The 27,496-nt window shown below is 42.8% G+C and overlaps 1 protein-coding gene and 1 long non-coding RNA gene across 5 annotated transcripts in view; one reads left to right on the top strand and one right to left on the bottom strand.

Annotated features, from left to right (window-relative positions):
* The first annotated feature begins 209 nt into the window (after positions 1-209).
* Positions 210-27,496, top strand: part of LOC109903954 (Ral GTPase activating protein catalytic subunit alpha 2) — a 137,794-nt gene continuing 110,507 nt past the window's right edge. For 2 of the 4 annotated variants that reach the window (XM_031788261.1, XM_031788265.1), the window contains exon 1: positions 210-466. In XM_031788261.1, coding sequence (XP_031644121.1) covers positions 361-466 — 106 coding nt within the window. In that variant the 5' untranslated portion in view covers positions 210-360. The remainder of the gene's footprint in view (positions 467-27,496) is intronic. The other 2 variants (XM_031788263.1, XM_031788264.1) reach the window with 1 other exon arrangement.
* Positions 1,650-5,026, bottom strand: LOC116353360 (uncharacterized). Its single transcript, XR_004202761.1, has 2 exons — positions 4,825-5,026; positions 1,650-3,456 (listed from the first exon to the last, which is right to left on the bottom strand). It is a non-coding gene; the product is annotated as an uncharacterized LOC116353360 (long non-coding RNA).

The raw sequence follows: 27,496 nt of genomic DNA, 5'->3' as shown, positions 1-27,496 counted from the left end.
ATGCGTGAGATATAAGAAGTGTGGTGTGTGAGAAGAGGGTCAAATACGTGTTTCACGGCCAATGCGTGAGAGTTGGTAGCTCTCAAAGACAGTGGCACTATTAAGTTTGTGTGAAATTGTAAGCATGGGGCAAGCGCTTGAGCACTTGCTGACTACGTACTACAGGGGCGTGGCCACGTTAGGAGCTGCGCTTCCGTGTTTACACACTCACGAAAAAGGAGGGGACTAGCGGCACTAAGTATGCTCGCGGAGCAAGCGTAGAGCGGTGGTGAGGAAAGTGACGGTGTCACAGCATAGGCTCACTATATGGTAAAGAAGAGGTAACTTATTCTAGGTTTCAAAATTGCGTTTTACAGCGGAATGTTCACTCGAAGGGGCCATGGAGACGTCAAGAAATCTACACAGAAAGTTCTGGACCCAAAGAAGGATGTATTGACCCGACTGAAGCACCTCCGGTCACTGTTAGGTGAGTGACATGTCATCGAGCTTTGATGCAGCACCAGTGACTCGCTCGATTATTGATGGTGCCTGCCTCCTAGTAAGCTAGCTAGCTAACCTTTGAGTCTAATGTAAAAAAAAAAATTTTTACCACGTCGAATATATGTGGTATCCTGCTAACCTATATGATAAACGTGGAGCTGGCTAACGTTAGCTAGCTAAGCCATCCTTTGTGGTTAGCGCGTCTGTCTAACGTTCGTTTGCAAGCCACCAGTAGTGTCATTGTAGAACGGTTAGCCAGAGCTAGCTGATTAGCATGCCAGTCAGCAGCAGGCAGGTTACAAAAACCTAGCTTTGAGCTAACAAGGTGCTTCGCTTCACGTCTTAGGTACTATCTAGATGGACCGTTTTGTTTGCAAGTTGGTTACTAGCTAGTTACTAGCTGCTTACTAGCTATCAACCTCTAGTCCTTCAAGGGCTTGTTAGCTAACCTAGCAACTGGCACTGTCTAGCTTGCTAAACTCTATGAAATGTATATTGCTAGGCTAGCTAGCATTAACAAAAGAGCCATTCAGTAACGTTAGCCAACATTTGGAGATGACATCTGAACAGAATGCACATGACACTTTGTTGAAACATGTAGCTAGTTCGCTAGTCCCACAAATTAAATTAGCCTTTGGGTGTACTTTCAATTTCTTACCTAGCCAGTTAGCTACATATTCAGATAGTATTGCATAATTCATAGGTGGTCGTCACATGACATGGCTACCTATTCTTATTTTATGCCATTTATTTTGTCCTGATGCAGGCAGTAGGAAATTATAGGAATAGCCAGCCAACAATTAGGTATGTTTTTTTTATATTACCTGCAAGTAAAGTATCTTATCATTTTGTCTGTTTAAGACATTGTCTATATATCAAAAACAAAGTGAAAATATAGGTATTGAATAGAAGATGCCTGCCTATTGTATAGGCTTATCTATCTTATGGTTATCAGAGAAAGGATGTGGGGGTGTGTGTGACAGGTGACTAGTTCTGCTAGTTTGTTCTCTTTGGGGAAATGAACCACTGTTTCAGTTTATTTTTGTGGAATTTATCTTACCAGGCTTTGTGTTTAAATGTGTTTAAGTCTATCTCACTATCAGTTCCTACCTAGAGTTTTAATGGTCAATGTTGTTTCTATCACTCATCTTATGCAAAAATTCAGAAGCTTGCAAGGACAAGAAAATACATTTATAAAAATTGCAGATATGTTTGGAATGACAGATTGTGGATCTAACTCTTTTTAATTGGACATACAGTCAGGTCCATCATTTTTGGCACCCTTAATAAAGATGAGCAAAAAATACTGTAATTATACTGAGCTATATTCTATACAAGAAAACAAAGGGACATTTATTTTATACTACAATTGCTCAGAGAAATATTTTGTTTAACAAGTAATACAAACAAATCTCAAGATACTGGTCAAAATTATTGGCACCCCTGTTTTCAATACTCAAGTCTTTTTATCCAATGTTTTATGAGATTGGAGAACATTTTAGACCATTCCTCCATACAGAATCTTTCCAGATCCTTGATATCCTTTGTCTGCGCTAATGGACTGCCCTCTTCAATTCACGCCACACGTTTTCTATGTGGTTCAAGTCCGGCGACTGAGATGGCCATTTCAAAATGTTGATTTTTGTGGTAAATTAACAATTTCTTTGTTAATTTTGATTAATGCTTGGGGTTTTAGTTTTTTGCTGGAAGATCCATTTGCAGCCAAGTGTCAGCCTCCTGGTGAGGGCAACCAGGGGTCTTGGCTAAAATGTCACGGTACTTGGTAAAGTTCATAATGCTGTTGACCTTAACAAGGGCCCCAGGACTGGTGGAAGCAAAATAGCCCCATGACATCAAAGATCCACCACCATATTTTACTGTAGGTATGATATACTTTTCTGCATAAGCTTCTGTTTTTCAATGCCAAACCCACCACTGGTGTCCGTGGCCAAAGTACTCTGTCTGACCATAGTACCGGCATGAAAATAGAGCTCTTTGGCCACACACACCAGTAGTAGCCCCAACGTGTTCTCCAACCTCATAAAACATCTTTATAAAAGGCTCAGTGTTGTTATCCTCACAAGGGGAGAGTGCTACGGTATTGAACACAGGGGTGCCAATAATTTTGACCCCTATCTCAGATTTTTTTTTCTCATCACCTAAAATAATATAATAGCAATTTTATTTGGAGCATACAATATCTTTAGCAAAGGTGCCAATAATTGTGAACCTGACTGTAAATCGAGGACATATAGACGCCTCATTATATTACACTCTTTCCCATTGAATGCTGTTAAAAAAAGTATCTTCTCCATTTATTTGCAGATGGGACTCTTTTAAAGAATGTCCTGTTTGTTAACCCAGGGTCTGCCTTTGAACAAGAAGCGTCATTCCGTGTTGTAGGCCTAGGTTATATGCATACTGTATGGTCATTTAGCCTAATTTCCCTCTGCATCAGTACCATTCCATATCAGACTCCCCCTCTCTTGTGTAGTGTCTTTTATGAAGCTCATTGTGGAGCGGTGTGCTAGTTCGACCATTTCAATTGACTCCCCTTGCCTGAGTCCATCTTTTAACAGGCTCGCTCACCTGTATCCGGGACTGGCCCCCTGTCAGGCACTACCTATCAACCACTTTACACTGTGTACAAATCTCCATCTCAAAAAAGTGCTGAACTAGCGCAAAGGTGGTTAATTTGTCAAAAGTCTAGCCTATCAGGGTACTTTCCTGCTGACGCTGCACATTCAATGTCAAGACTTGTACAGTCAAGATAGAGGTCAACAGTGGTCCAAGGGAGTCTGTTACTTCCCTACGGTTTTTCTTGTCCTCATGTGTGGGCAAAGATAAGGCAGGTCTGTTTGTGCAGCAGCTGATAGCTGGGCCTCCATATTGATGTTCGTTGGCCACCCCCCTCCCTCCTGCAGTCAGTGTTTTCAACAAAGAAGGATTTCCTCCTGGTCTGGTGCTGGCTGGTTCCTGTGTGGACAGGAAGTGGGGATGAGTGATGGGGTGCTGGAAACAGCAGGGAGTCTAGGGGAAACGTTGACCTCTTTTAAGAAAAAAATAAAATAAATTGTGCTGTTATGTCATGGTGAAAGCTTACAAAGCTATGTGGTTTTTATTGTTGTGTTAAAAAGGCATATTTTGACGAGAACCTGGACAGATTTTTACACACACTGACCAAAGAACACAGACAAATGCCACTCCCTCAATTCTTACAGAAAGATTAAATATGCCACTTCTGATGTTTTTGATATCAAGATTGGAATTATATTAATGGTCCTTCTACATGTCAGGAACATCCTGAAACCAGTGAGAGTCTGGACTCTGTCCCTGGTGCCCCTATCCATGTTTATTCAGCTTGACCAGTGTTTTCCACAAGCACATGGAGTAGCCAGCCAAATAGAAAAAGAAGCCTGCTGGGGGTTCAGAGCTTGTTTGGTAAAAAAAATCTTGATTTTGGTAGCCTCTGGTACATTCTACTGCTTTTATTCCATCTGAAATACACGGTGAAATGATTGAATGCTTCATTGAGTTTACCTCAGAGTGGATTTTTTTGTGGTATTTGTTTGAATTACAGGAAATTACAGTGTATGCCTATTTGTTTTTCTTTGGGGGGGGGGGGGGGGGATTGTCTAGGACTATTTGTTTCTATTTGACTATTTTTTTTCTAAGTAAGAGACCTATCAACCTTTTTTAAAACATTTAACCTTGTCTTGAGATTTAAAGTATTGTACTGCAATATATGAATTTTCCCGCAAGATATGAAAAAATAAGAATTAAGTAAAATAGCCCAAATTATCTTGAAATTGTGTGATGGGCACTTTTTCAAATGGAAAAATGGGGTCTCGTAAATAAACAGAACAGATGCTCAGTTAAGTTATGGGTCCATATGTGTTAAGAGGGAGAACAATATCAGTTAAATTAGTGAAATAATTAGCAATTCTCTTTGTGAAGGCTTCAAGCTTCTTCTTAAGAGGCATTTTCTCAGCTATCTGCAATACAGGTATGATTGAAGAATGACGCAGGTGTTAAACATGGACTTTGCTACACAGAAAGTTGCAGTTAATTACTCCGTTGTCAACACTTTGATTAAATCAGTAGATCTATATCAACATCTTTGAAAATACCATACAAATATCGTAGCTTTTAAAACATTTCAATCTGTTTTCTTTTATCATATTTTGGACTAGAGTATGGCATTCTCGCCACAAGCCTATCCATTGTTCCTGCAGTGAGGAGGATTCACCATCTTCATTGAATGTTTTTATAATTTATCTGCAGATAATTTCCAAAAAGCCTACCAGTATGTAAAATAGGGAGCCTAAAGATCAGCTCTCTTACCAATGCGATTCGGTAGGCTCCTGACGAGTCACTGACTTTAACGTCACTGTCTGGCTAGTCCTGATGGACTTTAAAATACAAACAAAACATTTCGAAAATACAAACGAGATCTTTAGTTCACTTGTCCCGTTTCGATACCATTGACATGTAACTACTGTCATGACTCTCCTGTGAGGATCCGAAGGATCAGGTTACAGGTGGGTCCGCTCTACAGTGCCCTCTCTCTCCCGCAGAGGGGGAGGGGTGAAGTCGGACATTCTATGACGGTCGTAAATACCTTGTGGAAACTCTGCCTTTGGGCTTTGCAGGAGGAGGGGAAATAAACCTCTTTGTTACTAACAGTAACATCAATGGGTTGAATAATGAAACAATATTTCTGTAATCCAAACATTTGGAATGGTCCGTGGGTACTGAAAGAACAATTATGTCAGAACAGTTGTTTTGGGATCTCATTAAGGACGGTATAAGAACAACTGTGTCTCTGAATGTGTATATTTCCCACTTATCAGATTTACATCTAAATGTTGTGGAACTTATACAATTAAATATGAAACTATTTGTAAAAAGATTAAATGTGATGTTAGCCTTGTAAATGAGAATTGTTTTTCATATCAAAGTTTTAACCAGTCAGTGGCCACACCCATGGGAGCACAGACATTATGTTGGCGTCATGGAACGCCCCTTTTGCCAGAGTTGAAAGAAATTTACATTAGACCAGAGAACGTGAGGACGCAGTCCACACACTGAAATGGTTGACATTTAAATGGAGACCAGTTGCATGCAGCACCAGCTGATTACGTAACAAATGGTTAAGAAATTGAAATCTCTAGAGACCAGTACATTGCCGGGTTGCTACGGGCATGTAAAATGTTTCTAGCTCTACATTAGACCAGCGTGACCGACAGTGTGAGCTGAAAGGTACGGAATGGTTAGAAATTCTCTCTCTCTCTCTCGAAGAAGAAGACTACACAGGAACATTCAGTCTGAAGCTGTTTAAGTACTGTGGTCTAGTAAAATTGACCGAAGACGAGAAGACACAACAATTTACTCTCACCACTATAGATGCCTCTATTCTAACCAACAGAGCCCAATGAACAATATGGGGTAGACCTATGGAGAATCCGTTCTCACAGACACTCGGAAACCTACTACACTTACACAGGACTTGGTGACCTCTGGTGGACAACCAAAGACTTTCTGTCAAATTACTCCCTGTAGGTGGATCGAGTGTTTTCAACAGAGAGACAGCAAAGACATACACACGTAAATATTAGTTATGCACCGATATGACATTTTTGGCCGATACCGAGATCTGATATTTTCCTTGCCAAAAAAAACATGCCGATATTAAACATTTTAGCTGCCTTTTAAGCATTCTAGTACAGTTAAATATTTAACTCACACACATGGACGCAGTGTTCTAAGGCACTGCATCTCAGTGCAAGACGCATCACTACAGTCCCTGGTTTGAATCCAGGCTCTATCACATCTGGCCGTGATTGGGATTCCCATAGGGCGGCGCACAATTGGCCCAGCATCGTCCGGGTTTGGCCGGGGTAGGCCGTTATTGTAAATAAAAATTTGTTCTTAACTCACTTGCGTAGTTAAATAAAGGTGACACATACCACACTGACCAAAAATATATTTTGATGGCATTTACCTATGTCCCCATTACCAGTAAAACATCATCAAAACCTATTTCTTTCACTTACTTGATGTGCTGTTTCGTTGTTCAGTCATTTCATTCTAAACCAGATTTCCATGGAACGCCGGGTGGGTCAAAAACCGGTTGGGTTTTTGCTGAGTTTGCGGTCGAAGTTGAGGTCGAACAAATTATGCTTTATTGTAAACACTGTTCGTGGCCGGTGTTTGCTGACTTTTTTTGTACAGCTTTGACAGTGCTACTGTAACTTTTTTGACACTCAAAGACCCAAACGGCGTTCCATAGTATGTATGTCGTGAAGCTAATCGCAGTGATGCTATTACTGTGTAATTCCGGTAGGGCAACATCTGAAAAATTGTGCACATGGTAGTGTGTACCGGTGCTCGTCCAGTCGGCAAAAGCCAACATCACCCACAACAGAGAAGGGTTGTTTGTCAAGGACAAGGAATTCCATTATCTAGGCTTTAATGGATATCGCCTATGAGTTGTCTCGCTGAAATTTTGTAACTCTTTCAAATGACTGCTCAACTTGTTGACTGCTCGATCCACACAGCAGACATTGTGGGCTAGTTTAGTATAATGCTGTGTTGCACATATAGCGCACAATTTTACGTGGCATCATTATGTCATTATGTTAAGACTCAACCCAACGCACGTCAGCTTTGACATCGGTTTTGCACATCGGCGTTAAACTAGACATCGGAGGAGATGAGAGAGAGACTTAAATTCACACAGGACACAAACTACTGGGGCATAAATACTGGAGGCTGAGACAGGTGGGGTCGGGAGGCACTGTGGCCCCGTCCGACGATACCCCCGGACAGGGCCAAACAGGCTGGATATAACCCCACCCACTTCGCCAAAGCACAGCCCCCGCACACCACGAGAGGGATATCTTCAACCACCAATTTACCATCCTGAGACGAGGTCGAGTTTAGCCCACAAAGATCTCCGCCACGGCACAACCCAAGGGGGGGCGGGGCGCCAACCCAGACAGGAAGATCACGTCAGTGACTCAACCCACTCAAGTGACGCACCCCTCCTAGGGAAGGCATGGAAGAGCACCAGTAAGCCAGTGACTCAGCCCCTGTTATAGGGTTAGAGGCAGAGAATCCTAGTGGAGAAAGGGGAACCGGCCAGGCAGAGACGGCAAGGGCGATTCGTTGCTCCAGTGCCTTCCGTTCACCTTCACACTCCTGGGCCAGACTACACTCAATCATAGTACCTACTGAAGAGATGAGTCTTCAATAAAGACTTAAAAGTTGAGACCGTGTCTGCATCTCTCACATGGTTAGGCAGACCATTCCATAAAAATTGAGCTCTATAGGAGAAAGCCCTGCCTCCAGCTGTTTGCTTATAAATTCTAGGGACAGTTAGGAGGCCTGCGTCTTGTGACCGTACATGTCGGTAAGTACGGCAGTACCAAATCGGAAAGATAGGTAGGAGCAAGCCCATGTAATGCTTTGTAGGTTAGCAGTTAAACCTTGAAATCAGCCCTTACTCTTAACAGTGTAGAGAGGCTAGCACTGGAGTAATATGATCACATTTTTTGGTTCTAGTCAAGATTATAGCAGCCGTGTTTAGCACTAACTACAATTTATTTAGTGCTTTATCCTGGTAGCTGGAAAGTAGATTATTGCAGTAGTCTAACCTAGAAGTGACAAAAGCACAGATTCATTTTTCTGCATAATGTTTGGACAGAAAGTTTCAGATTTTTGCAGTGTTACATAGTTGGAAAAAAGCTGTCCTTGAAACAGTCTTGATATGTTCGTCAAAAGAGAGATCAGGGTCCAGAGTAATGCCGAGGTCCTTCATAGTTGTACAGTCGTCTCAAATAAAACTATCAAGATTAATTGTCAAATTCAACAGAAGATCTATTTGGTTCTTGGGAACTAGAACAAGCATCTCTGTTTTGTCCAAGTTAAATGATTTTTTTTTCTCAGCCATCCACAATTGCGAGGGCAATTTTGGGGCTTCACCATGTTTCATCGAAATGTACAGCTGTGTGTCATCTGCATAGCAGTGAAAGTTAACATTGTTTCTGAATGACATCACCAAGAGGTAAAACAATAGTGGTCCTAAAACGGAACCTTGAGGAACACCGAGATTTACAGTTGATTTGTCAGAGGACAAACCATCCACAGAGACCAACTGATATCTTTCCGACAGATAAGATCTGAACCAGGACAGAACTTTTCCGTGTAGACCAATTTGGGTTTCCAATCTCTCCAAAAGAATGTGGTGATCGATGGTATCAAAAGCAGCACTAAGGTCTAGGAGCACGAGGACAGATGCAGAGCCTCGGTCTGACACCATTTAAAAGGTCATTTACCACCTTCACAAGTGCAGTCTCAGTGCTATGATGGGGTCTAAAACCAGACTGAAGCTTTTCATATACATTGTTTGTCTTCAGGAAGGCAGTGAGTTGCTTCAACAGCTTTTTCAAAATTATTTGAGAGGAATGGGAGATTCCATATAGGCCAATTCTTTTTAAATATATATATTTTTTTAAGTAAAAAAAAAATATTTTCTTGGTCAAGGTTTGGCTTTTCAAGAGAGGCTTCATTACTGCCACTTAGTGAGTTTGGTACACATCCGGTGGATAGAGAGCCATTTTTAATATGTTCAGCATAGGAAGGTCAAGCACAGGAAGCAGCTCTTTCAGTAGTTTAGTTCAAATAGGGTCCAGTATGCAGCTTGAAGATTTAGAGGCCATGATTATTTTCATCATTGTGTCAGGAGATATAGTACTAAAACACTTGTGTGTCCCTTGATCCTAGGTCCTGGCAAAGTTGTGCAGACTCAGGACAACTGAGCTTTGGAGGAATACTCATATTTATCGTGCATCCCTAGTAAATATGTACATTGCAATTCTTTCGAATGAGCGGCCGTTCATGTGCAAATTATTCACATTTCCGTGAGCATAGTAATCAGCTGTCTGTACAATCGTGGAATTCCTTTGTCTCTCCCTTTCCCTCTCTTTTGAATCCGTCATTTTGTGTAACAAGCCGTCATACCGATTTAGTCTACTAGGGACTTTTCATTCCATTGTGTAGTAATCGATGTGAAAACTATCCTGTTTTTTAAAGGTAATTCTGTGTAGTTAGTTAGTAAATAAATAGTTAAGCCAATTAGTTTATCGCTGATTCATCATTTATGCTAGGGTTCGTGCAGATATCCAAGAGTTCCGCGACATTCAGAATGAGACTGATATGAGGTAATAAGAATGAATGAATTGACTGACTGACGAAAGGGAGATGTCTTTAGAGTTTAGTCGGGAGATAATAACTCATAAAATAACTTTTCCCGTGGTTCCCCAGATTACTAAATTAATTGTTACATGATTCATTTAATCGCGTAATAATTGAACATGGTATGTGTCATTATTTTATAAAAAAACAAACACATTTAAGATAGTCAAGACTTGCCATTCCGAAATATAACGTAGTGTCAAGAATATATGAGATCGACTTTATTCAGTCAAACTTGCTGTTCACCAATCAACGTACAGGAAGTTGATGCGCCAACACTTTGTGGCTGCATATGAAACACGCAAAAGAAAAAAACTGAATGTACCAGAAAACAATAGGCTAGGTTGAGATACCTCTAGCGGGAGCCTTTTTTTCTGGTTTGCTAATTGAAAAGTAGTCTAGTTAATTTAAGTTGAAAAAGTACACGGCTGAATATTGCTGTGTAACCTGCTGTATAGCCTACATTCAGCGCTAGTGGAAAACACTGCTTGACTCACATTTGATTTAGGCCCAATATCACAGTATGACATGACAGCATCAGTAGGCCATACCAAGGTCTATGGTCAGGAAATAGTCACGGACCTAAAACTGCTGTAGTTTACTTGAAGGGGAATTCTGCAGAGAGTCTATTTTCAGCAGAGTTTTTTTTGTTGGTTTTGTGCCCAGTGAGGATATCTGTAATGTTGAGTGTGTGAGCTGCTGCATGTTAATTTGCTGGTCATGCCTGACTGGATCTGCCTGAGGTTGTTAATTACAGGAGCCTGCTAGACCACCTGATCACACATGGCTCTGTGACTGGAGCTATGCATGGCTATTCCTTAACTTGGATCACTCTCACACACACACACACACACACACACCACACAGAAGTGTGAGCAAGAGAGAGGAGAAGACAGAATGTTGGCCACAGTGTCACTTCATCCTCTTTCCTCTTCATGCTTTTGCGGTGAGTGATGGTGGGGTCAGGGTCAACTAGGATGGCTGCTGTTAGGAGGTAAAGCTCTGGGGAAACAATCACTACCACATCGGAAACAAAGTCAGCAAGGTACTTTTCCGCTCTGAGTCAAGCTGAGACCTTGACATGTGATTTTCACCTTTTCAAAAAACACTGGATAGATACAATCTCGTTTTCTTTCATCCCTGTCCACAGTGTAGCCTTCTGTCAATCACTTGCCCATGTTCATTGTACCATAGCTTAATGCTGAGATGCTGCTCATGCGTCACAGTTTAAATGCACATCTTAGCAAGATGCTGCTTTTCATACTGCTTCCGCTGGCTTTCTGTCTGGCTCCCGCCCGCTACCGCAGCTTTTCATACTGTTCCCACTGGCTTTCTGTCCAGCTACCGCAGCTTTTCATACTGTTCCCACTGGCTTTCTGTCCAGCTACCGCAGCTTTTCATACTGTTCCCACTGGCTTTCTGTCCAGCTACCGCAGCTTTTCATACTGCTCCCGCTGGCTTTCTGTCTGGCTCCCACCCGCTACCGCAGCTTTTCATACTGTTCCCACTGGCTTTCTGTCCAGCTACCACAGCTTTTCATACTGTTCCCACTGGCTTTCTGTCCAGCTACCGCAGCTTTTCATACTGTTCCCACTGGCTTTCTGTCCAGCTACCGCAGCTTTTCATACTGTTCCCACTGGCTTTCTGTCCAGCTACCGCAGCTTTTCATACTGTTCCCACTGGCTTTCTGTCCAGCTACCGCAGCTTTTCATACTGTTCCCACTGGCTTTCTGTCCAGCTACCGCAGCTTTTCATACTGTTCCCACTGGCTTTCTGTTCTGGCTCCCACCCGCTATCGCAGCTTTTCATACTGCTCCCGCTGGCTTTCTGTCCAGCTACCACAGCTTTTCATACTGCTCCCGCTGGCTTTCTGTCTGACTCCCGCCTGCTACCGCAGGACCTGGTCCCGAACCCAACCGCGGTACCACAATGTTATTTTCGGCATCCACTACCGGTTTTAGAACACCTACTCATTCAAGGGTTTTTCTTTCTTTTTTACCATTTTCTGCATTGTAGAATGATAGTGAAGACATCAAAACTATGAAATAATACATGTAATCATGTAGTAACCAAAGTGTTAAACAAATGACAGTTAGAGGTACCCTAAATATTCTTAATTTAATAGAAAACAATGTGACTAAAATGGCTGTAACTAAAACTAGAGACATTTTCCAGAGTTTTAGTCGACTGATAATAACTAGAACTAATGAAGGATGAAATGACTAATGTGTGACTAAGACAAGTATTTTAAGACTAAAACTAAATCTAAAGTAGCTGCCAAAATGAACACGGATTCCAACTATAGAATTAGAATAATCATTCTATTTCCATGATTCCAGCAGTTCACCAATTAACTAGGCCTAGTTTTGCCCATATCATGTAGCCCTGTGTGGCACAGTGTGGAAATGATAACAAAAGTGCAGTAAATGCAAAAAGTATTTTATTTTACACTGTTCAATACAACTTCGTTCAGCATGGAGAAAGCCCCATTTGAAATCACATATAATGTACCTGTTGCCACCCTAGTGTCATGAACTACTTATAAAGAATATTTCGAACTTTTTATTATGAAAGATCAAATGTAGTCATAATGTGAAAAATATCACCCAGCCCTACTCTATATGTATTGTGATTAGTGAGCTTTAGCATTAAACCCAACCCAATACCGTTACCAACAGGGATTGCAGAATTCTGTGTTTTTCACACGCAGGAAAAAATACAAATAAAACCCATAAAAATCTTGCTGTGTTTTGTCATTTCTGATCGGCATCAAACTAATTTTGTGCTTCAGTTGCACTTCTCCACTCGGATGAGAATTCACGAACGGGCATAGCGAGAAATAGTAATGGCGTCTTTTTGTAGGAACTAATTACGCCATGGTTTGCTGGACAAAGCCAATGGAGAAAATGAATGGCGTTTTTGGGGATTAACGCCGGAAATAAGATTTTATATGTTCGGTTGGTGTAGCCTACTTTTCTCCGGTTAAATGCAAGATTAACTTGAAGCAAAGCGTTAGAAAGAACGTAGCCAGCTACATTTCCTATGATAAATATTAGACATTTGGTGGCCATGACTCGTCTTTACTTGTGCGGCTGGCAGCCAAATAACGTTAGCGTTGCTCTTCTCTTGTCATCTGATGAAAATGAAGCTGTTTTCTGCCAAATGTGTTTCACTAATGTATTTTCTGTGTAGGAGAACTATAGATACACCCCTGATCACTGTATTGATTTTCAATCTAAAACTCAGCTGAAATGGTTTAAAATGCAGATTTTTATTTATTTAAATCTGCATTAAAAAAAATGCATTTCTGAATTCTATTATGACCCCTGTACCATTGCAAAACACTATACAGTTGTGGAACATTAGAGACCATAACATTGAGACCGTTAGAACTAATAATATGCTTATACAGCAGGAATAGTCTAACAGTAACTAATCTAGACCCTTTTTTTTTAAGGTAATAAACCACACACAAGGGGGGCTGTTTCCTGGACACAGGTTAGGTGTAAAAGAAGGACAAACTGAATTGGTTTCATAGAGGACTGGTTGAAATGTGAGGATGACCACACAATTCATTTTCATCATGAGACAAATCTATTGGTTTTCTACTAGGGCCAGGACGATACCAGTATTGCAATATTTTATTCCATCGGGGAGAAAATGAGAACACGACACAGACCAAACTCTTTGGTCTTTTAAAAACCTGCTGTATGTCAAATGTTGTGTGCTATAGCTTGGGAAATAAGTCAATGATTGTTTCGGGGGGGGGGGGGGGGGGGCTTCATATGCGGAAACTTCAAATCCATTGTGAATAGCTGGGCATAGATGTGAACTGTCCTATGCAGATTTGGTGACACTAGACAGCCATTAGCAGGTCTGTGTCTGTCTAGTGTCTAGTGTTGCCCATTTAGGATGGCAGCTAATGTCATTATCACCCTGGCGCTGGCTAGCTCCACACCTCTCTCCTATAGTACTGTAGTCCTCCCTAGGTCTGCAGGGCTCATGGCTACACTGACTCTGAGGGTGAGACTGAGGGACAGAAGAGAGAACAGCCTGGCCTGATCTCACGTAGCTGTTTCCTCCTTGCCACTCCCATGGTTGTCTGTTATGACTGTGTACTTGTTAGGCTGGTCAATACCAGGTAGTTATAGTGAACAAAGTGCTTTTTTGTTGGGTGAACTGTCTGTTCCTTTGAGATTCACACAGGGCACTATAGGTCTCAACTCAGCCAAGTGACGAGAATAACATTTACCATACGATGAGCAACAATAACATATTAGCCATCATTCTGTTCTGAATCTACAGTGCATTCAGGAAGTATTCAGACCCCTTCACTTTTTCCACATTTTGTTGTTACAGCCTTTTCTTAAAATGATTTAAATAAAACAAATTTGGGCTCACCTCTCGCTGCATGGCCCGAGGCTGATGATGGCTGGTGTTTGTGACATATCGAAGTCAACATCAAACCAGTGGTCTATAGTTCAGTTTGGCTGCAACCATTTCTATGAAACCGACATATTGTTGAAGTGCAGGCTTTGTTGCGGCAAGTCTACAGAGTTTCTTTTATTTTGCAGTGGCGGCCACGATTTTAGATGCATATAGGGGAAACACTGCGTATAGGAGAAACTGAAGAACAAGGTGGCTCCCGACTGGCGCAGCGCTCTAAGGCACTGCATCTCAGTGCTAGAGGCGTCAGCCCCATTCCGGACTGAATAACAACCCTGGAGTTGCTGCGATGAGACGATTGAAATTGGGGAGGAAAAGGGGGTAAAATACAACAACAAAATCAATATTTTTTGTTTTGTTTTAAAGGCTGAGGGCCAGAGGCACACGACAAGGACAAATGCAATGCATCAAAGGATGAGGAGTAACCTAGTCTATGTTTTGCACTGAGTAATATTTATGTCCTTTACACAGGTCATGAAAGTCTGGTCAGACTGGTTTAATGGTCGCAAGTTCAAATAACAGAATGCACTGAACAGGGTTGTATAATTCTGGTAACTTTTCAACATTTTGAAAGCAGCCCGCTGCTTGCCTCTAGCCCGCTGCTTGCCTCTAGCCCGCTGCTTGCCTCTAGCCCGCTGCTTGCCTCTAGCCCGCTGCTTGCCTCTAGCCCGCTGCTTGCCATCCCAGGTTAATTAAGGGAGGTATTTGAGGGCGACCTCATGAGGAAGAGAGGCATTCGGCAGCTGAGCGGCTCACTGATCTGTGAACACAGACTGGCCTGAGGTCAGGGTGCATCCAGCCACTGCTACCACGTCTGTCAAACGCTCAATCTGTTACATGGTCCTAATGAAAGGCCCCACAGTTTGAAAATATGGCCTTTCATTTCCATGTTCCTGAAGTGTCAAGTATTGACTTTTGCACAGTATGTAGGGGGAAAACGTTTGCAAATTGCAATAGGCTAATATTACCAAGGTTGACCTGAGTGATTGTGTCTGACAGTGGCATGACATGCTTACAGTAGCTGCTAAGATCACACCTAACTGCCCAATAGGTGTAGCACCACTGTTATATGATCACGGTGGATGAGGAGGCCACATCAGCTGTACCACGACCTCCGTTCCATTCACAGATAGCTACTTCGCCCCGTGGCTTTACCCTGACAGTCAGGAGTTTATCTTCTGTAAATACACTGCTTACAGAAGATGATGCATGTTGCTCAGGCTGTTTTTGGTTCCTTCTACCTTCTGCCTCTGTCTGTACGTTGCTAAGACATGGAGGGAAGACTCCGCATGGGCTGTAAGGTAACTAGATCAGTGGGGCTCAACAGGTTTTGCCTCGGGACCCAAATTCAACCCGGTTGTCCTACACTAGCTGGGCATGCTCCTAAGAACAGAATTCCTAGGACTATCGTCAGCATTGATGTGCAAGAACATGACCTAACCCATTTGTTCTTAATTTTTGGTTAGAGGTAGTGGTAAAATCAGATTTTGTTTTACTGTCCTTTGCAGCATGGCCAGATAGCGACAACCAGTCGCTGGCTGAGGGCTTTATCAGCTCAACGGCTCCGTGCATTGGTCTATAGAGTCAGCGCTGGTGGAAGCTCTCTGAAAGCACTCCCATTGACCTCATAAGGGACTCCAATTTGACTCTGTGAGATCAACTTCATCGAACCTGGCCAAGGCTTTCGACTCTGTCAATCACCGCATTCTTATCGGCAGACTCAACAGCCTTGGTTTCTCAAATGACTGCCTCGCCTGGTTCACCAACTACTTCTCAGATAGAGTTCAGTGTGTCAAATCGGAGGGCCTGTTGTCTGGACCTCTGGCAGTCTCTATGTATATATCACTGATGTCGCTCGTGCCGTTGGTGATTCTCTGATCCACCTCTACGCAGACGACACCGTTCTGTATACATCTGGCCCTTCTTTGGACACTGTGTTAACAAACCTCCAGACGAGCTTCAATGCCATACAACTCTCCTTCCGTGGCCTCCAACTGCTTTTAAATGCAAGTAGAACTAAGTGCATGCTCTTCAACCGATTGCTGCCCGCCCGACTCGCATCACTACTCTGGACGGTTCTGACTTAGAATATGTGGACAACTACAAATACCTAGGTGTCTGGCTAGACTCACATTAAGCATCTCCAATGCAAAATTAAATCTGGAATCCGCTTCCTATTTTGCAATAAAGCCTCCTTCACTCATGCTGCCAAACATACCCTCGTAAAACTGACTATCCTACCGATCCTAGACTTCGGTGATGTTATTTACAAAATAGCCCCCAACACTTTACTCTGCAAATTGGATGCAGTCTATCACAGTGCCATCCGTTTTATCACCAAAGCCCCATATACTACCCACCACTGCGACCTGTATGCTCTCATTGGCTGGCCTCGCTACATATCAGTCGCCAAACCCACTGGCTCCAGATCATCTATAAGTCTTTTCTAGGTAAAGCCCTGCCTTATCTCAGCTCACTGGTCACCATAGCAACACCCACCCGTAGCACAAGCTCCAGCAGGTATATTTCACAGGTCATCCCCAAAGCCAACATTCCCTTTGGCCGCCTTTCCTTCCAGTTCTCTGCTGCCAATGACTGGAACGAATTGCAAAAAATATCTCCCTCTCTAACTTTAAGCATCGGCTGTCAGAGCAGCTTACCGATGGCTGTGTACAGGTACAATGAATTTGTAAATGGCACAACCAACTACCTCATCCCCATATTATTACTTATCCTCAATCTCTTTTGCACCCCAGTATCTTTACTTGCACATCATCATCTGCACATCGATCACTCCAGTATTATGTTCAATTGTAAGTATTTTGCCTCTATGGCCTATTTATTGCCTTACCTCCCTACTCTTCTACATTTGCACACACTGTACATAGATCTTTCCATTTTTCTTTTCTTTTGTGTTATTGACTGTATGTTTGTTTGTAACTCTGCTGTTGTTTTTGTCGCATTGCTTTGGTTTATCTTGGCTAGGCCGCAGTTGTAAATGAGAACTTGTTCTCAACTGGCCTACCTTGTTAAATAAAGGTGATTTAAAAAAAATATTAAAAATAAATAAATAAATAATATATATATATATATATATATTTTTTTAAATCACCTTTATTTAACAAGGTAGGCCAGTATATATATATATATATATATATATATATATATATATATATATATATATATATATATATATGATTGACAGCTCAGGGGCTTCAGTGCTGGTGTCCCTGGTTCTGGCTCATTTACTATCAGTGGGATCCTCTGTGTGTTAGGCCTCTGAATGACCCTGCTCCTGCTATCCTTAATTTGCTTCCTAGCACTACCCTTTCCCTCCCTGTGAATTGCATCATGTGACAGGCGGTAGGGAAGTTTCCCTCGCCGCAGCTGGTTGCTATGGATTTATCATGAACCTCCTCTTAACGTGGTCCAAAGTCAGCGACTCAGTGCTGCTCTCCGAGGGCTGTGGAGGGGGAGCTGGGTTGCTGCTGGCTGATTGCACCTCTTTTTTTTGGGGGGGGGGGGGGTGTTTTCTTCCCTCCATTGCTTCTCTCAGGTTGGCTTCCTGGTACTTGGTTTTAAAATAGCTGAGCTGTGGCGGTGTTGAGATTCTGATATCTTTGCGGTTAGCACACTCAGAGGAGGATGAAGAGGTGAGCTGGAGCCTGCTGTGCCCTACTGATGCCCCCTTGGTGTGCCTGTTGTGGATGGACCAGGGTGAAAGAACAGGTGCCTGCTATGTAAGGTGTAGGGAATTAATTGAGGACACTGTGGCTGTGTTAGCTAGCGGTTCTGCTCAAGGTTTCCTTCACTGAGGCAGTGACATGGTGACTGAACTGAACTGCAGCACAGTACTGTATGGCCTGCCTTGTGACACAGTGACTACTGTCAAGCCTACACTCCTCCAATGGGGCGGCTCTTTCTCTCTTTTATCCATCTCTCTCTGGCCCAAGGCACCAGCACTGAATCAAAACCAGAGAAAAAGTATGTTGTTTTAAAATACAATTCTGTCCGTGTCCATCTGTCCCTGTCTGTCTCTCTGTCCCTGTCTGTCTGTATCCCTGTCTGTCTGTATCCCTGTCTGTCTGTATCCCTGTCTGTCTGTATCCCTGTCTGTCTGTATCCCTGTCTGTCTGTATCCCTGCCTGTCTGTCCATCTGTCTGTCTGTCCTTGTCTCTGTCCTTGTCTCTGTGTGTGTCTCTGTCTGTCCCTGTCTGTCTCTCTGTCCCTGTCTGTCCCTGTCCGTCTGTCCCTGTCCATCCGTCTGTCCCTGTCCATCTGTCTGTCCGTTTGTCTCTCTGTCCCTGTCTGTCCGTTTGTCTCTCTGTCCCTGTCTGTCTCTCTGTCCCTGTCTGTCCGTTTGTCTCTCTGTCCCTGTCTGTCTCTCTGTCCCTGTCTGTCCGTTTGTCTCTCTGTCCCTGTCTGTCTCTCTGTCCCTGTCTGTCTCTCTGTCCCTGTCTGTCCGTTTGTCTCTCTGTCCCTGTCTGTCTCTCTGTCCCTGTCTGTCCGTTTGTCTCTGTCTGTCTGTCTGTCTGTCTGTCTGTCTGTCTGTCTGTCTGTCTGTCTGTCTGTCTGTCTGTCTGTCTGTCTGTCTCCTTGTGTGTGTCTGTCTGTCTGTCCTTGTCTCTGTGTGTGTCTCTGTCTGCCCCTGTCTGTCTCTCTGTCCCTGTCTGTCTCTCTGTCCCTGTCTGTCTCTCTGTCCCTGTCTGTCTCTCTGTCCCTGTCTCTCTCTCTGTCCCTGCCTGTCTGTCTCTCTCTGTCTGTCGGTGTCTGTCTGTCCTTGTCTCTGTGTGTACCCCTGTCTGTCCCTGTCTGTCTCTCTGTCCCTGTCTGTCTCTCTGTGTCCCTGTCTGTCTCTCTCTGTCCCTGTCTGTCTCTCTCTCTCTGTCCCTGTCTGTCTCTCTCTGAATTCAACTCAATTCAATTCAATTCTTTATTGGCATGGGAAACATGTGTTAACATTGCCAAAGCAAGTGAGGTAGACAACATACAAAGTGAATATATAAAGTGAAAAACAACAAAAATGAACAGTAAACATTACACATACAGAAGTTTCAAAACAATAAAGACATTACAGATGTCATATTATATATATACAGTGTTTTTACAATGTACAAATGGTTAAAGGACACAAGATAAAATAAATAAGCATAAATATGGGTTGTATTTACAATGGTGTTTGTTCTCTCTCTGTGTGTGGGCCAGAGTGATGGGGGTTTCAGGTAGCTAACCTTGCATCCATCCATCCATCCATCAGCCTCCACATTAGCAGCAGCTCTATGTTGTTGCCCCCAGGCGGGTTAGCCTGGTTAAAGACCCCCCCCCCCCGTGTGCGTGTCTGCTCTGAGCCTCAGTCTCTCCTATATCTCACTCCTCCTGACAGGCGGCCAGAGCAGGGACAGAGCTAGGTCTAAATGCTAATGAGCCTCTGTCTGATCACAGGTTGATCAGCTAGGTCTAAATGCTAATGAGTCTCTGTCTGATCACAGGTTGATCAGCCAGGTCCTCCTGTATGAATGTGACATAGCATATGACTCCGCGTGGTGTGAATGGCTCCCATTCATCTCCCTGCAGCTAGGGAACATTTCACACACATTTCTACAGTAAATGGCTTCTTGTCGTTATGGCTACAGGAAGTGTTTCAGTTTGAACAGGTTAAGTGTCCAGATGTTTTTACAGTGCAGTGTAAATATCCATGCGGCTTCAGATGACTGGATGACCAGTTCAACGTGATTGGCTAGGCCTAATGCACACAGCAGTGGACCCTTAATTAGTTAGATCACCTCCTAGTTGTAATGTAGGTACCGTTAAACATCCACTAGTCTAGAATGTCAACCATGCATGCTTCTCACCTAATTCACTTTCTCCACCAAATGCATTCGAATTGTGTTCGTGTCTCCGGTCTAGTTGATTTGGTCCGGAGGCATGTCGGAGTGGTCTTGTATTGTTTAACCGTCGATGGCGCTGACGTCACACCGACGCAGACAGGACTCCCGTGTTGACGTGATGTCATGTGGCATCCCGAGACCTAGGTGTCAAACAGTCGTGACTTTTTCGATGTTATCTGACGTTTTGGAGCTGGTCGACTCCTTATCCTGAGAGAGAACAGTGAGGATAGACAGTCAGCTACTATACATGTCAGCGTGGAGAACATGTTGTGTTTCTCTTCCTGTGTTACCTCCCTTTGAATATTTAATATGGCCATCAGGTATCGGCTCATCTGAATAGCTGTTGCAGGTTGTTATTCATGGGGACTCAACAGCTGCTCTGCTCTGACTGACAACAGGAGATCTTCCTGCACACGATCAGGAACAGTAGGTCGCTTGAAATACTTAGACCCAAGGTAGGATTCCTTTTTGTATTCTGTTGTGATTTCGTAAACAGTTTTGGGGGGGGTTCATTTTCAGTGTAGAACACTTACTCCGGTAGCCCACTTCTTAACTCCTCCTGGGATATGGCCCGTATTCTACTACCTCCCCCTACACAGTGACTCAATAGTACTCTTGTGGCTTACTATCGTTTAAGATACAAAACATTAGCTATGTGTCCGGACTGCCATTGCCAAGAGGCGGATTAGCGATTGGCCGAGTGGAATTACAAATAAACTGTTTGGAATAGGAACTGACCCCGGGTCTGTTCTAGAGGTGGACCAACTAATCGGAATGGCCGATTTCATGTTTTCATAACAATCGGAAATCTGTAATTTTGGACACCGATTTTTGCCGATGTAATTTTAAATTTTTTATTAAATGTTTATTTTTTACACCTTTATTTAACTAGGCAAGTCAGTTAAGAACACATTCTTATCTTCAATGACGGCCTAGGAACGGTGGGTTAACTGTCTTGTTCAGGGGCAGAACGACAGATTTTTACCTTGTCGGCTCGGGGATTCAATCTTGCAACCTTACGGTTAACTAGTCCAACGCTCTAACCACCTGCCTCTCATTGCACTCCACAAGGAGCCTGCCTGTTACGAGAATGCAGTAAGCCAAAGTAAGTTGCTAGCTAGCATTAAACTTATCTTATAAAAACAATCAATCAATCATAATCACTAGTTATAACTACACATGGTTGATGATATTACTAGTTTATCTAGTGTGTCCTGCGTTGCATATAATCGATGCGGTGCGCATTCGCAAAAAAGGACTGTTGCTCCAACCTAAAACCTAACCATAAACATCAATGCCTTTCTTAAAATCAATACACAGAATATTTTGAAACCTACATATTTAGCTAAAAGAAATCCAGGTTAGCAGGCAATATTAACCAGGTGAAATTGTGTCACTTCTCTTGCGTTCATTGCACGCAGAGTCAGGGTATATGCAACAGTTTGGGCCTCCTGGCTCTTTGCGAACTAATTTGCCAGAATTTTACGTAATTATGACATAACATTGAAGGTTGTGCAATGTAACAGGAATATTCAGACTTATGGATGCCACCCGTTAGATAAAATACGGAAGGGTTCCGTATTTCACTGAACGAATAAACGTCTTATTTTCGAGATGATAGTTTCCGGATTCGACCATATTAATGACCTAAGGCTCGTATTTCTGTGTGTTATGTTATAATTAAGTCTATGATTTGATAGAGCAGTCTGACTCAGCGATGGTAGGCACCAGCAGGCTCATAAGCATTAATTCAAACAGCACTTTAGTGCATTTTGCCAGCAGCTCTTCGCAATTGCTTCAAGCATTGCGCTGTTTGACTTCAAGCTTATCAACTCCAAAGATTAGGCTGGTGTAACCGATGTGAAATGGCTAGCTAGTTAGCGGGGTGTACGCTAATAGCGTTTCAAACGTCACTCGCTCTGAGACTTGGAGTAGTTGTTCCCCTTGCTCTGCATGGGTAACGCTGCTTCGAGGGTGGCTGTTGTCGTTGTGTTGCTGGTTCGAGCCCAGGTAGGAGCGAGGAGAGGGATGAAAGCTATACTATAGTGCCTATAAGAACATCCAATAGTCAAAGGTTAATGAAATACAAATGGTATAGAGAGAAATATTCCTATAATAACTACAACCTAAAACTTCTTACCTGGGAATATTGAAGACTCATGTTAAAAGGAACCACCAGCTTTCATATGTTCTCATGTTCTGAGCAAGGAACTGAAACGTTAGCTTTCTTACATGGCACTTTTACTTTCTTCTCCAACACTTTGTTTTTGCATTATTTAAACCAAATTGAACATGTTTCATAATTTATTTGAGGCTAAATTGATTTTATTGATATATTATATTCAGTTAAAATAAGGGTTAATTCAGTATTGTTGTAATGGGGTGGCAGGGTGGCCTAGTGGTTAGAGCGTTGGGCTAGTAACCGGAAGGTTGCCAGTTCAAATCCCCAAGCTGACAAGGTACAAATCTGTCATTCTGCCCCTGACAGGCAGTTAACCCACTGTTCCTAGGCCGTCATTGAAAATAAGAATTTGTTCTTAACTGACTTGCTTAGTTAAATAAAGGTAAAATAAAATTACAAATACATTTAGAAAAATCGGCCGATTAATCGCTATCTGCTTTTTTTTTGGTGCTCCAATAATCGGTATCGCCCTTGAAAAATCATAATCGGTCGACCTCTAGTTTGTTCTCTGCTGTTGAACTTGTCCCGAACTCCTTTAGCCACACTCAACAATCACACCAACACCTTCCTCTCCTCTCTGCTCCTCTGTACTGAGAGAGGTGCTATTGTGTCGGGATCAGTAAAATGTTGGCACTCGCTCACTTCCACACACAGAGGTCTCTCTGAGGAGCAGCAGTCCCTGTTCCCCTCAAGTGAACAGCAGGACATCTCCTCTCCTCACATATCCATCCATCCGCCGTAACAGTCAGTGCTGTGTGTAGATGACAGATGAATGGCTGGTGTTAGCCACGTTCCCCCTCCTGTTTCATCATGCAGTCAGGCAGCTCAGCTCCGTGTTGATCCTGTAGCTGTTGTAGTCTCTCTGAAGGATTCAATATAACATCAGCCTCCTGCATTCCCCGGACCTGCAGAACCGGTTCTACGTCCGTCGGCACGGCAACAAGGGAACTGAGAGCCCATTGAGTGGTGGGGGGGGGTGGTCCCACAGGGTTCAATAAAACCCTACCAAAACTCATGAAAGCACTAACCGTGCAAAGGAAGTCCATTGAAATGCACCAGTGTAAACAGCAGATCAACACTACTGTATTGTCTGTGTGGAGGATCTCTTGAGAATTATTCCCTCTGTCAGAAATCGTCCCGTCTTCTCTGTGAACTTGTCTCTTGCTCCATCCGTCACGCTCCACAACCTGGCGAGAGGGGTTTGGTTTGAGCAGATGGGGAGCAGTGAGTCGATGTGTGAGGTAGAAGGAGCCGGATGACAGGCTCTGATGGGTCTGTGACATGCAGGACGTCAAACAGAAATGATCCAACTCCACGCTTGCACACACACACACATACGCACGCACACACATACACACGCACACACACATACGCACGCACACCGCCTCATGTTCAAGGGATAGGCGTAAACACAGATCTAGGTCAATCTATCAAATTCAGATGTTGATGATGGACAGACATGTAAACTATGTTGGTTGTTGACTAGAAGTTCAACATTCCAATTTCCCAGGCACACCAGCCAAGTTGGCTAGTCGTTAGAACAAAATGTTTGTTATTGCATTCACTCTGTGAAGCTACTTTGTTGTCCAAAGAAGAACTCCCCTTAGACAATAAAGGTTAGTGGGTTTAGTGGGGTTAGTGGGTCTCCTGACAGCTGTAGGACAGGAATATGGGAGGAAGTGACCTGGGAATGGCTTTATCACCTGACCAATGACCCGCCGCTTGCACGCGTGCACTCCTTTCTCTTTTATGCTCTCTCTTTCTCACACACACACACACACACACACACACACACACACACACACACACACACACACACACACACACACACTCACACACAACCCTCAAGCCCTCCTGATTCCCTCCTTCCCTGAGGATGTGCCTGCTGGTCTTCTCTCCTCTCCTGTTCTCTCCCAGCAGGCTAGTGGGTTAGTGGGTGGGTACTGCTGCTGATGAGTCAACATGTATTCCTGAGCGGTAGGCAGGAAGCGCTCCAACACAATGAGCAGTGCTGAAAAGTGGACCATGTGAGGGGCTGAGATAAGAGCGCTGCCTTGGCCCTTGGTACTGGGTCTGTACTGTCTTTTGTCACTGGGAATAGAGCTGGTAAGGTGCAGAGCACAGTGTGTGTGTTATTATTCCAGCCCCTGTCTGAATAGAGACCTTTTGGATTTTCACCTTCAGGTTATTAGACCTGAAAGTTATTCATTAGACCTAGTAGCCTAAGGCTAGCTAAAATGCTCAACGATTTGGCTGGCTCATTGGATCTATTCCTAGATCTACCACTGATTTGTTGTGCCTTGTGAAGGTGTCCGCATGCTTCGATTTGGCTGGCGGCTACCCCAACTCGGCTAGTGTGCTCGTATACTCCCTTAAAAAAATGGAATTAGTACAGTTTGTCCGTTTTTAAGTCACCGTATACAGTAGTATATACACACAGTATACAGTAGCCAGTATACACACGGTATACAGTAGTATATACACACGGTATACAGTAGTATATATACACGGTATACAGTAGTATATATACACGGTATACAGTAGTATATACACACGGTATACAGTAGTATATACACACGGTATACAGTAGTATATACACACGGTATACAGTAGTATATACACACACGGTATACAGTAGTATATACACACACGGTATACAGTAGTATATACACACACGGTATACAGTAGTATATACACACACTGTATACAGTAGTATATACACACACGGTATACAGTAGTATATACACACATGGTATACAGTAGCCAGTATACACACGGTATACAGTAGTATATACACACGGTATACAGTAGTATATATACACGGTATACAGTAGTATATATACACGGTATACAGTAGTATATATACACGGTATACAGTAGTATATACACACGGTATACAGTAGTATATACACACGGTATACAGTAGTATATACACACACGGTATACAGTAGTATATACACACACGGTATACAGTAGTATATACACACACGGTATACAGTAGTATATACACACACGGTATACAGTAGTATATACACACATGGTATACAGTAGCCAGTATACACACGGTATACAGTAGCCAGTATACACACGTATACAGCAGTATATACACACGGTATACAGCAGTATATACACACGGTATACAGCAGTATATACACACACGGTATACAGCAGTATATACACACACGGTATACAGCAGTATATACACACACGGTATACAGCAGTATATACACACACGGTATACAGCACTATATACACACGGTATACAGCACTATATACACACGGTATACAGCAGTATATACACACGGTATACAGTAGTATATACACACGGTATACAGCAGTATATACACACGGTATACAGTAGTATATACACACGGTATACAGCAGTATATACACACGGTATACAGTAGTATATACACACGGTATACAGTAGTATATACACACGGTATACAGTAGCCAGTATATACACACGGTATACAGTAGCCAGTATATACACACGGTATACAGTAGCCAGTATACACACACGGTATACAGTAGCCAGTATACACACACGGTATACAGTAGTATATACACACGGTATACAGTAGTATATACACACGGTATACAGTAGCCAGTATATACACACGGTATACAGTAGCCAGTATACACACACGGTATACAGTAGCCAGTATATACACGGTATACAGCAGTATATACACACGGTATACAGTAGCCAGTATACACACACGGTATACAGTAGCCAGTATTCACACACGGTATACAGTAGCCAGTATACACACACGGTATACAGTAGCCAGTATACACACACGGTATACAGTAGCCAGTATATACACGGTATACAGTAGCCAGTATATACACGGTATACAGTAGCCAGTATATACACACGGTATACAGTAGCCAGTATATACACACGGTATACAGTAGCCAGTATATACACACGGTATACAGCAGTATATACACACGGTATACAGCAGTATATACACACGGTATACAGCAGTATATACACACGGTATACAGCAGTATATACACACACGGTATACAGCACTATATACACACGGTATACAGCACTATATACACACGGTATACAGCAGTATATACACACGGTATACAGTAGTATATACACACGGTATACAGCAGTATATACACACGGTATACAGTAGTATATACACACGGTATACAGCAGTATATACACACGGTATACAGTAGTATATACACACGGTATACAGTAGTATATACACACGGTATACAGTAGCCAGTATATACACACGGTATACAGTAGCCAGTATATACACACGGTATACAGTAGCCAGTATACACACACGGTATACAGTAGCCAGTATACACACACGGTATACAGTAGTATATACACACGGTATACAGTAGTATATACACACGGTATACAGTAGCCAGTATATACACACGGTATACAGTAGCCAGTATACACACACGGTATACAGTAGCCAGTATATACACGGTATACAGCAGTATATACACACGGTATACAGTAGCCAGTATACACACACGGTATACAGTAGCCAGTATTCACACACGGTATACAGTAGCCAGTATACACACACGGTATACAGTAGCCAGTATACACACACGGTATACAGTAGCCAGTATATACACGGTATACAGTAGCCAGTATATACACGGTATACAGTAGCCAGTATATACACACGGTATACAGTAGCCAGTATATACACACGGTATACAGTAGCCAGTATATACACACGGTATACAGCAGTATATACACACGGTATACAGCAGTATATACACACGGTATACAGCAGTATATACACACGGTATACAGCAGTATATACACACGGTATACAGTAGCCAGTATATACACACGGTATACAGTAGCCAGTATACACACACGGTATACAGTAGCCAGTATATACACGGTATACAGCAGTATATACACACGGTATACAGTAGCCAGTATATACACGGTATACAGCAGTATATACACACGGTATACAGTAGCCAGTATACACACACGGTATACAGCAGTATATACACACACGGTATACAGTAGCCAGTATACACACGGTATACAGCAGTATATACACACGGTATACAGTAGTATATACACACGGTATACAGCAGTATATACACACGGTATACAGCAGTATATACACACGGTATACAGCAGTATATACACACGGTATACAGCAGTATATACACACGGTAAACAGCAGTATATACACACGGTATACAGCAGTATATACACATGGTATA

Source organism: Oncorhynchus kisutch, linkage group LG14 (genome assembly GCF_002021735.2).
Source record: "Oncorhynchus kisutch isolate 150728-3 linkage group LG14, Okis_V2, whole genome shotgun sequence".
Classification (NCBI taxonomy): domain Eukaryota; kingdom Metazoa; phylum Chordata; class Actinopteri; order Salmoniformes; family Salmonidae; genus Oncorhynchus; species Oncorhynchus kisutch.
Note: the sequence above shows the minus strand (reverse complement) of the source record. Positions and strands in the feature narration are given on the sequence as shown.